Source organism: Penicillium pulvis (genome assembly GCF_028828015.1).
Source record: "Penicillium pulvis strain IBT 33274 chromosome Unknown contig_3_segment0_segment0, whole genome shotgun sequence".
Classification (NCBI taxonomy): Eukaryota; Fungi; Ascomycota; class Eurotiomycetes; order Eurotiales; family Aspergillaceae; genus Penicillium; species Penicillium pulvis.
In genome coordinates, this window is record NW_026643077.1 from 75,143 (window position 1) to 87,872 (window position 12,730).

Consider the following 12,730-nt stretch of genomic DNA (forward strand, 5'->3'; position numbering starts at 1 on the left):
TTGATTTACTAGTGAGGCAATGGCAATACCAGTGCAGATGCGGCTAATTTTTAGTGTTCAGTGTTGGCTATATATGGTGGGGACAAAGGGGCCATTGGACGAGGATGCCTGAATATAGACCCTTTCACCAAGACTATCGTAACGTTGATTCCAGATATGACTGACAAAGAGACATTTAAGACTTTCAAAGGCCATGGCATCTGTTTTTCGCTCCTCACCTCTCATCCGTTACCTCCCCTCCCCTCCCCTCCCCTCCTACCTTCTCATCCCTTTTATGCAACTCTCCTCAGACCCAAACCGTATCTCCTCCTTCCTCTTGAACGGAGCAGACTTTGTCTCGACTGCGGTATCAACTCTCTCGGCAAGGCTCACTGACGCCAAAATCAGACTGACACAATTCTCTCAGCCAAGATGCCTTCTCCACCGCAGACCCCCGATGTTGACGAGATGCCTCAAATCCCTCGCTCGACTTCTCCCTTTGACGTGAGTGGCTTCACCTACGTGCCTCGGCCAACCGACACCGATGGCCTGCTGCATTTTCAACCGAGTGACGCCTATGCTAGTCTGATCGGCGAGATCAACGCCATTGAATTCGACGATAGCCAGAGACATTTGCTTCGGACAATCAATCGACTGTATGGGCTCCATGCCGCAGGCCGAGCTTGCTATGTGATTGACGCCCAGCTGGAGCGTCACTGTCCAGACCATCTCCTGGAAAGAGCTGCCGCTCTTCGCATCCTTTCGATGGATGAGAATCTGACCGTGGAATCGGACACCCGTATCCGAGGCCTTTTGGACATGTGCGCTTTTCTTTACTTTGCTCCACTCATCAAACATGATCTCGATCAGCTCCCGGATAGCCCGCAGAAAGGTCTTTTGCAGCATCTACACTTTGAGATTTGTCCTGGGGGCCACATGAAGCAGTGAAGAATTTGCCATTTTGGAACTTCAAGATGGGTTTCATTGTGACATTTAATTCTTCTGAATCCCCAATGACCCCATTATCTGTGCCCCATGGCTTTCGTTTTCTTTGCTTTCTCGTCTGTCTCGTTCTTCTCGTTTTCCCTTTCTTTGGTGTTGCGGTGGTCACTTCTCCGTATTGATACCCCCATTAGCCACTTGCAGTCCCTGGTTTCTTTCCGACAGTCTTTCTGTTGTTTTCCTGTCATCTCTGCATTCCGTCATCTCAGAAAGATGGCATCAATTTGCATGATCATGTGTCTGTTGGATTGTTAGCAAACGGAGAAATGAACATGGAAATCTACCGAAGTAGTGTCCCCAACTCCAGGAGTTCAGCCCACAGATCCCTCGCTTAATATAAAACCGAACTAAAACCACTCCGGTGGCAAAGATCTGAAGTGATTGGTTCTATTGCAATTGCCGACCCTTCCAACAAAAAGCCATGTGCAGCCTAGAGACCGGATTGGCCTTAGCGGTAGACGCTAACTAACTAGCCCCGGAGACGCGTCGGCCATCCGTGCTCCAGAGATAAGTCCCACCTTTTGATTGGACCAGCTTGGCCAATCATGCCCTATCACCAACAATGCTTATGTCCAAATACCCCTGTACAATCCCGGGGCACTTTGACAGACAAGCTTTAGTGGGTCATGTAGGGTAGCCATCAGCATTTACCCGGTAAAGTCCGCTTCCACCTGCATTATCGGGCAAGATTGCGTGACAGCAAGGAATTTGCCATTAGTCGCTGATAAGAATTGCTATCCATGCACTTGATCAATGGTGGCGTGTGGGCTTTCTTAGGGTCGTTTGAGCGGCGATGATTTACTACTAATATCATGTCGCTTGCGCCCTCGGGCAAACTACTTTTGTTTTTGGCATACCGTCGCCATGGCAGATTTGAAAGTTGGCGCTCGTCCCCAAGACGAGGTCTCCTCTCAAGAGGATCCTTCTGTCCCTCACACTATTGACGAGAAAAAGGTCCCCGTGGACGTCAGCACCGACCCTTCAGTGGACGTGGTGGACGAGGATGAGGAGGTGGACATTCATCATCCAGCCAACCAGGATGATATTTTGACACAGACTCTCCATGTTCAAGATGACCCTACATTGAACTGTTTTACATTCCGTACCTGGTTTTTAGGTAATTCACCTAACCGCCTGCGCTGAAAATTCCCCGGAATCTTGCTGACCTATTAATTCTAGGTGTTGGTCTGGCAGTATTTGGCGGCACCATCTCATCCATCTACTACTTCAAGCCGCAAACCGTTGTGGTATCTACCGTTTTCGTTGCCGTCCTCGCATACCTCCTTGGCGAGGGTCTGTCCATGATCATTCCCAGAAAAGGATGGATTGGAAAATGGTTCAATCCTCATCCTTTCAACGTGAAAGAGCATCTGGCTATCATTGTCATGGCAAATTCAGCCAGTACCGCCGCCCTTGGTATCGAACTTCTGGCGGTTGAGCGACTCTATTACGACGCAAAGCTCAATGGTGCACTATCTATCTTCCTTTTATTCTCATCCCAGATGCTGGGCTATGGATTTGGTGGATTGATGCGCAAAACGCTCGTCTACCCAAAGACCATGATGTGGCCTCAGAACCTTCCAGTGAACAACATGCTGGAAACGTTGTATCGCCCTCGCTCACTGACTCGGAAACCTCTCAAGGTATTCGGAATTGTATTTTCTCTCATCTTTTGCTGGGAGATCATTCCAGAGTGGATCATGCCTATCCTCACGGGTGTGAGCATCTTTTGTCTGGCCAACCAGAATAGCTCTGTCTTTACCAACGTCTTTGGCGGTGCCAGTGGAAACGAAGGCATGGGCCTGTTCTCCCTGTGCTTGGATTGGGATTACATCTCGGGAGGTTACTCTCCGCTCTACTATCCGGTCGATAGTTTGATCAGCCAAGGAGTCGGCGTTATTCTATGCATTGTGGTGTTTTCTGGTGTTTACTACACCAACACCTGGAACGCACAGAACTTTCCTTTCCTTTCACAGGTCCTGTTCAGTGAGAACGCGACCATGGAAAACCAACTCCAATGGAACCAAACTCTGGTGATTGGCTCCGACAATCGCATTAGTCAAGAAGCGTTGGCCACGGTAGGATTACCGTGGTTTGCGGCCACCTACGTGATCAATATTCTGACGTCCAATATGTGCGTCTCCGCTGGTATCACCCATATGCTTCTCTGGCACTGGCCAGAAATGAAGACGGTGCTGAGAATCTTCCACTGGAAAGCCCTCGCACAAAAGTTGAACCCCAAGAATTGGAACCTAACGTTCTGGCGGGACCAAGCAAAGCCTGACCCCGAACAGGAGAACTATGACCCACACTACAAGCTGATGATGGCCTACAAGGCGGTTCCGGATTGGTGGTACCTTTGCGTGCTGGCGCTTTCGGTCGTTGTGGCACTGATTTGTCTCTACAAGGGAGATTCAACCTTGCCATGGTGGGGGTTTTTGGTGTCATGCTTAGTCGCATGGCTGTTCCTGCTAATTTTCGGATCCATGCAAGCGACAACCGGTATTCCCTTCATTATCCAGCCTATTGTCCAATTGATCGGAGGATATATCCAACCCGGCAATCCTGTTGCCAATATGTATTTCACGCTTTATGTTGGTACTCCACTCAGAATCCTGGTATACCTGCAAACTGACCATCAAATCCTAGGGTTACAACTCCGTGATTCAAGGTTCTCTTTTATGTCAAGACCTTAAGCTCGCTCAATATGGTCACCTGGCCCCTCGCGTCACCTTTACTATGCAAATGATCGGAACTTTCATTGGTGCCATTTTCAACTATATCATGATGAACAGCATCGTTACCAACCAACGGGAGATCCTTCTGTCGGTGGAAGGTACCAACATTTGGTCTGGTCAACAGCCCCAACAGTACAACACCTTGGTATGTGATCAGCCAGTTCTTTCATATTCTAACTAACCACCGCCTCAGTCCGTCGCATGGGGAGGTCTAGCCCACGAGTTGTTCTCAGTCGGCTCACGCTACCAGTGGTGCAGCATCATCATCCTTGTTGGCTTCATTACGCCACTTCCTTTTTACTTCCTCCACAAGCGCTTCCCGTCCCTTGGTCTAAACAACGTCAACACATCGGTTATGATCTATTATATCTCCTACCTTTGTGTGGGAATCAACTCGTCCATCATGTCATTCTTCATCATTGGATTTGCATCCCAGTGGTACTTGAGACGCTACCATCCCAACATCTTCATCAAGTACAATTATCTGGTCTCGGCCGCGTTGGACGGTGGCACTTCAATCATTATCTTCATCTTGTCATTTGCGATTTTTGGAGCTGCCGGAAAGTCGGTTTCCTTCCCAACGTACTGGGGAAATAATGAAAACGGGAACTATGATCTATGCCTGTATACTGATTAGGGAAAAGGGGGTAATTTGATGAGGAAATTGACTGACTCATTCATTATCATTGTTATAGCCATGAAGTACCAAATCTACACGACAGCGGTTTTCTTCAAGACCAGCCCGGATCATATCCATGGATTGGCTGGCTTTACCAATCGTCAAGTATTCCATGTTTTCCGACCTTGGAAGTCCTGGAAATGACCTATAGATCAAACCGGAATATACCTGCACTCAAATAAATGTGAAATATGTGATACAATCTGCTCATATGCTGGATGTATTATCCACCGCAGGCTCTCTAGATATGCAGGGCGGCAAGCTCTTCTGTTGGAGAACCAGCTCATTTACACGAGTTGAGAAAGCCTCGAAATAACTTCCCCAACAGACAATCTCCTTTCATCATCCGTAACTCTCTCATTCTGTGGGGGTGGAAACAATACCGAATCCACAATATGGCACACTCCATCGCCGCACAACCCATCCTGAGCTGTTATATTTGCAATCTTGTTCACCCGCATCGAGATTAACCCCCCATGTCGCGTCACAGTAATCAACAACGGCCGATCTTCTAGGCAAGTAGGGAGAGAAAAGCGACGAACGCCCTTGAGAACCCGCCACAGAGATTCTGCCTGTGTCACTGCAGTTGGGATTGTATGATCGGGCGTGGCTTCTGGTGTCTGCACAAATTGCTCTGGTGGAGAACCTATGTCGTAGAACCGATTCGAGTACAAAGTCCGATTGATAACGATATGATAGAGTAAGAGGGCCTGAAGCGAATTAAATCCTTCATCACTGAAGAGAAACTTCTGGACCTCTTCTGGTAGTCTGTGGAAAGCTCGGTTTGTGGGAATGAAAAGGACTCCACCGCGATGTGACTGGTCATGGAGAATAGCCTGCACTGATTGAGACTTTTGCACTGCTGTTTGGAATATATCAAAGTCATGCGATGGCAAAGTAGCGATAAGAGAGTATATTGCCGGCCGAGGAAGAAGAACCTGATCAATTATATGGACCAGACCGTTTGTCGTGAGATTTTCGGGCTCAATCACGGTCGCCTCATAGTTGACTCTAAGCCCGGTTAGTGAGGGGCGAACTGTGACTCTTTGGGCGCCATTTAATTGGCCAGGGAGAAGTAAGAGGTCCACCGTTGGAGCTGTCAGGAGGAAGTAGATAGGTAGGAACGTCGGCGAAATATGTGCCTGAAGAAAAGTGAGAACATCTCCCTCTGGCAGTTTGTCTCCCAAATCTTGGAGGGCAGTATCGCTCGGGGCCCACACAGTAGATGAGAAGATTGAGTTCTGCAATAGTTCCTTGATTTGGGGACATTGATCAACGAGTTGGATGAACTTGGAGGTGTTCGGTCTCGTTGAGAGGAATCCATAGATTGTTACTGGGCTTTTTCTCGCATCGGCGAGGAATGGCACGAGTGCATGACAATATCCGATATACTGATATTGAAGGTGATCGAGGTCATGTTCTGTTGAGGCTGTTGCAACCAGCCAGTGGTTTTGGTCAGTGGTCATGGTGAATAATTTGCTGAGAAAACAAAGAATCAGTTGGGTGAGACCTCTATTTGACGTGGACATTTGAACCAATTCTTCTTGTCATATTTATTCCGATTCTTCCCGGACGCACTGTCAGATTATAGACTAGGTATCAATACAAAAAGATTGTCTGACATGAATGAATATGTGGAGAAAAACATGTATCTCAATGACTACATTATGGGCTAGAATCTCTTAGAAGGGTGGCTTCTTCATGGCATAGTCCTCCGATTTCCTCGTTAAGGGAAACTCTATCGGCACAGAATTATCGAGTGCCCAGTTCAGGACAGCATCGTAGTCCCGGCACTGATGAAATGTGTTGTAGTCGGGATAAGGCTCGTCAAGGCCCTCCACCCAGTGAAACATGATCAAGCCGACTCCCGAATTGCACATGAGAACTTCTCGTAATGTTTCTGCGCAGTGATCTGTGGTCCGATATGAATTAGATACTGATCAACGATCTAAACTGGGAAAGGGAAAAATTGCCGGATCATGCACCACTTACCTAAATGTCCTCGCATCATCTGAGCTTCCATCTTGTCTTCCCCGAAGTAGTCCGGATACGAAGCTTTTCGTAACATGTTCTATCGTAAACATGCTTGTAAGCGGAAATTCAAGGTAAGTAGAGAACTTAAAAATATTAAGTGGCGTATTACCAAACAGTGGATGTGGTGAAACATCTCCAAAGTAGCCATATATCTTGTCTCGTCTCCATGTGAGATTCGAACAATTGAGTTAATCCATTCGGGATCGGATGCTAGAGGTAAATTTGCGACTGTAGCGCGGTTGACGGCGAGCGTTCCTAGACGGCCATCGAGAAAGGCTTGACTCGCTATGTGTTAGGTCCAATCTCAGGTCCAGGTTCTTCGTTGACTCGCTGGCTCACGATTTTTGGTAAACTGCTCCCATTCGGCATCCACTGCGTCCACTCCTGGAGACCCGATGAACCGCGATGGGTATTTGCTCGGAACGCGGAATGTGACATTGTATCGGGTTGATGTGACCTCCACTGCGTCAATCACCGGCGCTATAGAGTATCAGTATCGTGGATATTGATGCCCCTTCAATTGCTTGGTTCCAGGTTTACGTACACCAAGCCATCTCGGCACATGATTTTGAAGAGGAGACAATGACGAGACTAGATACCAAGAGGATTATGGCGAAGGTGAGAAGCGTTCCATGCATCAGCCATGCTTGTGTTGACAACAGTCGTGGGTGGACATCTTCCGATGGTTTGAGCGACTCGTTACGAAGCTGGCTATAAGCCCCGCGGCTTTGTGACATAGCAAATTTTGGTTCGGTGTTGGCAGCATTGCTATACAAATTCCATTGCTTTGTTATCATTCCCCCAAGCTACATCTGACACTGTCGACGCGTGTCAGCCTGTCAGCCTGTCAGACATCATCTGTCAGACCTTTGATCTGATTCCCTTGTCACTTCTGGCCCAAATATTCATCAATGAACAATACCATCTGGTTCATACTCCTCAATACTCTGGCTTGCCAAAAAGTGCTTGGAGCTTACAAATAAGGCATGGGATAAGCCGTTTCTTTTTCTTTTCCATGGGGGTTTCCGCCCTTGAGGACGACATGGATGAGATTGCCCCCTACTTGCAGCCCCCTTCGTCCATTTCAATGCATAGATATACTAATATATTGGAATATATCATACCCTCAAGAAAGTACTACCTGCATATTTAAATTGAGACATCAATTTCTGGGCGTGGCATGATGGAGATTAGAAATTAGAGTGAGAGTGATTAAATTGTAGCGGTACTAGGTATGACAGAAATGCAATCCTAGGAAGCCTTTGGCTAATATAAACCTGATAATGTACGTGCCCAGCAGCAGTCTCCGGATGAGTGAGTAATTTTCAATTAAGACTTCGTCAGGGAGGACGACATGGCGTGTCGTGGCACTTCAATGGTATGCGATCGTAAGGATTTTCAAGAAATGAGGTCCAGAAGTTGAGCATTGGTGAGAGGGATAGTACAGACACAGATGGACTGTTGCGGGCATATATCATTCAATGAAGCAGGATGAAGTATTAGCTTAATAAACTAAGAACGACTTTGGAAGCAACATATGGATCTGTATTGCTTCCAAGGCTACAGTTGCTCCAACCCTGGAAATGACGCGAGCAACTAGATAGCCCTACAAGTTCCTTTCCTATATACACTAGCTTAGTGCTTTGCATTATCACGCTTGTCCCAGTACTGCAGCTTGACATCGGTGCCGTCCTTGGCGGTATCATCACGCTTGTCCCAGTACTGCAGCTTCACATCGGTACCGTCCTTGGCGGTATCGTCGCGCTTGTCCCAGTACTGCAGCTTCACATCGGTACCGTCCTTGGCGGTATCGTCGCGCTTGTCCCAGTACTGCAGCTTCACATCGGTGCCATCCTTGGCGGTATCATCGCGCTTGTCCCAGTACTGCAGCTTCACATCGGTGCCATCCTTGGCGGTATCATCGCGCTTGTCCCAGTACTGCAGCTTCACATCGGTACCGTCCTTGGCGGTATCGTCGCGCTTGTCCCAGTACTGCAGCTTCACATCGGTGCCATCCTTGGCGGTATCATCGCGCTTGTCCCAGTACTGCAGCTTCACATCGGTGCCATCCTTGGCGGTATCATCGCGCTTGTCCCAGTACTGCAGCTTCACATCGGTACCGTCCTTGGCGGTATCGTCGCGCTTGTCCCAGTACTGCAGCTTCACATCAGGGCCACCCTTTGTTACCTCGTTAGAATCCTATTTAAGGCACTTAGGACATCCGTCTTGTCAGGGGGCTTAGGGGATAAGTGTTGGTAGGAATCGTATATACCTTGTTCTCCGGCGCAGGGGCTGGGAGGGCAGATGCAATCTGCATTGCAACTGTCACCAGCGCAACAGCAATGGGTCCAGTCTTCATTTTGTCGAACTTCGCGAGTTTGTAGACTTTGATTGGATTGGTGACTTATTGATCGCTGAGTGATGGTGTGTTTTGAGGTTTGGCCAAGTGCAGGAGGTCCCAACTTATGTACCTTTGCCCTCCGACAAGACTTGGAGATACTGAAGCCGTAGAGCATATGATCATATGTTGAGCATGACCATGACCATGTAAGATTATGTGGCAATGTAGATTATGTGACAATGTAGATTATGTGACAATGTAGATTATGTGACAATGTCAGCAGTATGACCGTTATGTCCGTATATTGTCCTTATGTAAATAAAGAGCGGCGTGACATGACAGGGGTTATGTATGGCCTTGCTGGGTACATCAATTCGGATCCGATTTAGCTGAGCAACTTGAGTCATGGTGGTCATATTGATGGAGAGCTTTCTCAATTTTTCCTGCATAGTCACTGAGATCTTTGTAGAACTAAAGGTCTGATGTCCAAGTACTTAGGTATGTCAGGTCTGCGCACCCAGCTGGCAGGTCATGTGGATCTTTTTATAGATGGTTTCTTCTTCTTTCTCTATCCTAGCTAGATATATTAGCATGATTAACCTTCTATCCTCCACCTTCGGACCTTATAAAGTATGCTTTCATTCATACTCGCTATTTTGATAAAGATATATTTGATCTGATAAAGTATTCTAGATCATAGATTTGGTTGAATTGTGAATCCGTCCCACTGGACTTCGTAGGTACATTTATATAGCCCCTCGCTAAATTCTGGAGCCTACTTCTAATACAGTGATTGAAGCCAACCCTTATATTAAATTTTAATATGTAGAATTCAAGTGGCATGACTCAAATTCTTTTGTCCTGGAACCCGCTCAATTGAGTGACTTATGGGAGCTTTTCGGCTAATAGCCCACTGTAAGATGGCCTCGGGATCGCGACACGAATGCTGAAACATCAGAATCTGCATATAAAATGCATATAAAAAAAAGAGGGACCAAAAAAAGAAGAAGAGGAAGAGGAAGAGGAGAGAGTGCTTACCATAGTGTTGAAGTCCGGAGTTGGAACATCCATTCCCTGAACCCAGTGGAACATTACCAAGCCCATGTCACCATTGCACATTAGAACCTGCCGAATTATATCGATGCAGTGGTCTATCACAGGATTAGAGAAGGATCAGGTAGCAAGCCGAGAGAGCTAGCATACCTGTGTGCTCACGTCTGTGATGTGAAGAATGCATGAAAAAGGAATCATTATGTTCGTAGTATTCCAAGTAGGTCCATTTTCGGAGAATGTTCTTGGAGTTGTTAACTCGAGGTTTGATTGATAGGTAGTTTCACTCACCAGACAATGTAGCTGATGGAACATCTCCAGCGAGCCCATATATCCTCCTCCATTTTCTTGATCTAAATGAACCAGTGTATCCACAGAGCCATCGTTTGACGACCGCTGAATCTGGTCAATCGTGGTCCTCAATACAGCAGCAGTCTCAACCATCCAAGCTGTATTTATAATATTGTCAGTATGCATATCATATGCCTCAGGTTCCACTTGAGAATGATCTCACGGTTTGTGGTAAATCGATTCCATTCGCTATCTATCTGGGCACTGGGTGGTCCTCGAAACTTGTTCAGTGAGTACAATGTTCCATTCAGTCGTATTGGTGACCAATTAATATCTGCAGGCGTTTCGAATACTGATATATGTTAAAGATGAAGACAATAGCTTGTTGAATCACAAACACATACACCATTCAGTATCAGAAGGACGTCGAAATTGACACGTGCTCAGAGCATTCCAGTACAAGGTCGCATGGACCCAGTACCCAATACCGAAGAGCAAAATGCCTATCACAGCCTGTAGAGCTATGTAGGCCGATATTCTTGGGCCAGGTGGGCTAGATGAGGGCTCTACATACCCATTCTCAGGGAGTAGAGGCTCAGCAGGACAATCTTCTTGGCTTTCAAGCTTGGTGAGTTGCCACTCCATTTGTGAATGCTTTAACTGAAGGGTTTCTCTCGTTTGTTTAGGACGTAAAGTATTCTTAGGAAGAAATTTTGTTCAGATTGCTTGGCTCTAGATACCGCATGTCAGACGTATCAGGTAGCAAGGCCAGCTGTCGGTCTCAGTTATCGGACTCAAGAGCTCAGATGTCAAATGTCAGAGGTCAGAGATGTCAGAGGTCAGAGACGTCAGAGGTCAGAGACGTCAGAGGTCAGAGATGTCAGAGGTCAGAGACGTCAGAGGTCAGAGACGTCAGAGGTCAGAGATGGTCATATTCTTGCCGACCCCAGTGCAAACGTTTTTTGGCAGGGGAACCTTTGCGTTTGAGGTACTTGATATTATAATTCCATCCTCAGTCATAATAACCAAGAGATGATTGACGAATCTCAATACCACCGCTTACCCATAGACGAGGAAAATGCTGCTGAGCTTTCAAAGCATGCATCAGTACCTCGATGGCAAAAAACTTGGAGTCTATTATTCACCGCGCTTCTGACTGCGTCTTTACTGCTGCTTTTCTCATTCCTACGAGCAAGCACTCCAGGGGCACACCCCACAATGTCGCCCCACCTTGATTATCAACATTGTGGCAACAGCACCGATATTGCAAAGTCCCGCGGATGTCAATTCGATCTCTTGAATTATGTCTGGCTGCCAGAGCCCTGTATAGAGCAAGAAACCGTGAATGAATTCCGCATCTGGCTAAATAGCCCAGAGCGCCAATTTGGGCGCTGGCCGTTTTTTTCCGATCGCGAAGGACAAGAACGCATCGCCGACGAGCAAGCCTTGTCAGAGCGGGTGCATGTGGACACTCGCGCGCCTCAAGAAGAACATCTGGCTCATTGTATTTTCCTGTGGCGTCGATTGGCACGCATTGCTGTTATGAAGGTGGAGCTGGATATCGGGATTGGTCATATTCACCATTGTACTGAGGGCCTACTGGATATTTTGCAGGGGCCAAATCCAGTGGATGCAGAACGGCCACATACAGTATTTCAGGTTGGATTCGGTGGATGCAGATTAGGATAGTCAACGTTGCACCTTATATTCATTCATGTGCCGCCTTACTCTACTATCTTTTGAATGCCGCCCCCATTTCTCCAGAGATACTGAGGGGGCTTCAAAGACGAGAATGAAGAACGATCGGAGCATATTGGAACGCCATTCTCATTTTGTTGGTCGCCTTAGCTGGACATATGAATTAGTGGTCACACAGCGTTAGATTAATTGGGTAGCCCAACCCATGATCAGAACTTGAGGGGTAATCTTGATGAAACTGTCAGAGTCTGTCTGCAGGCAGGTGACCTGGAGCCTCTGTAGATAGATGGCGCTGGTTCCTCATCTTCCTCCTTCTCTCCTCCATACAACCAAATACCATATTCTCTGTCTGTTCGTTTCTTCCCGTAACGGCAAGCTGTATCATTTTGTGCTTTCTTTCTTTCTCCTCTGATCCTTGACCAGCGTGTGACGCTGACAGAAACCATCATAAGGGAGGGCGGAGGGGAGGCGTTCGGAGCAAGCTCCACAGAATTGGAGTAGTTGCGCATCAAAGCAACCCTGCTACCTACTGCTTATGGCGGCCTTGTATATTCCCGATGGCTTCAGACCGATGAAAATTACATAGAGTTAAATGGGGCAGAGTGTCGGTTTACTAGAACAAGCCTACTCGGTTTTAGGTCAATCAGTTGTTGCCGAGGAAAGTTACATGCTTCCTTGTGTTTTGGGCGTAATAAGCAGGAGCCTCACCACTGCAGTCGTTTGCAACCTTGGAAGTCATATGAAAGATATCTAGACATTCCAATATCTCATAAACATCTTTCAATACAAGAACCGGGGAGGCCTATGATAAATATTGTTCGGCGGAGACCCTACTTAGCAGGCCAAAAGTACAAAGACCCCAGGAGAAACCCACGGTGTTATGACTTGTCTCACCACTGCGGGGCGCATCTCCCGCAG

General features: G+C 47.2%; 6 protein-coding genes across 6 annotated transcripts; 4 read left to right on the top strand and 2 right to left on the bottom strand.

The window, feature by feature from the left end:
• Positions 1 to 411: 411 nt before the first annotated feature.
• On the top strand, positions 412 to 927 carry N7503_006177 (uncharacterized protein; the record flags this gene model as incomplete). The annotated part of the gene is made up of 1 exon (XM_057065724.1): positions 412 to 927. The coding sequence occupies one exon, from the start codon at positions 412 to 414 to the stop codon at positions 925 to 927; it is 516 nt and encodes a 171-aa protein (XP_056921193.1).
• Positions 928 to 1,845: 918 nt separating this feature from the next.
• On the top strand, positions 1,846 to 4,356 carry N7503_006178 (OPT family oligopeptide transporter; the record flags this gene model as incomplete). The annotated part of the gene is made up of 4 exons (XM_057065725.1): positions 1,846 to 2,098; positions 2,161 to 3,575; positions 3,631 to 3,864; positions 3,913 to 4,356. The coding sequence occupies 4 exons, from the start codon at positions 1,846 to 1,848 to the stop codon at positions 4,354 to 4,356; spliced, it is 2,346 nt and encodes a 781-aa protein (XP_056921194.1).
• Positions 4,357 to 4,685: 329 nt separating this feature from the next.
• Positions 4,686 to 5,864, bottom strand: N7503_006179 (fasciclin domain-containing protein; the record flags this gene model as incomplete). Its single annotated transcript, XM_057065726.1, has 1 exon — positions 4,686 to 5,864. The coding sequence occupies one exon, from the start codon at positions 5,862 to 5,864 to the stop codon at positions 4,686 to 4,688; it is 1,179 nt and encodes a 392-aa protein (XP_056921195.1).
• A 216-nt stretch (positions 5,865 to 6,080) lies between these two features.
• Positions 6,081 to 7,169, bottom strand: N7503_006180 (oxidase ustYa family protein; the record flags this gene model as incomplete). Its single annotated transcript, XM_057065727.1, has 5 exons — positions 6,081 to 6,310; positions 6,391 to 6,469; positions 6,542 to 6,717; positions 6,772 to 6,912; positions 6,977 to 7,169. 5 exons carry the CDS (start codon positions 7,167 to 7,169, stop codon positions 6,081 to 6,083), a joined length of 819 nt encoding a protein of 272 aa, XP_056921196.1.
• A 546-nt stretch (positions 7,170 to 7,715) lies between these two features.
• On the top strand, positions 7,716 to 8,691 carry N7503_006181 (uncharacterized protein; the record flags this gene model as incomplete). The annotated part of the gene is made up of 2 exons (XM_057065728.1): positions 7,716 to 7,746; positions 8,099 to 8,691. 2 exons carry the CDS (start codon positions 7,716 to 7,718, stop codon positions 8,689 to 8,691), a joined length of 624 nt encoding a protein of 207 aa, XP_056921197.1.
• Positions 8,692 to 11,332: 2,641 nt separating this feature from the next.
• N7503_006182 (uncharacterized protein) lies at positions 11,333 to 11,803 on the top strand (the record flags this gene model as incomplete). The annotated part of the gene is made up of 1 exon (XM_057065729.1): positions 11,333 to 11,803. One exon carries the CDS (start codon positions 11,333 to 11,335, stop codon positions 11,801 to 11,803), a length of 471 nt encoding a protein of 156 aa, XP_056921198.1.
• Between the last annotated feature and the right edge of the window lie 927 nt (positions 11,804 to 12,730).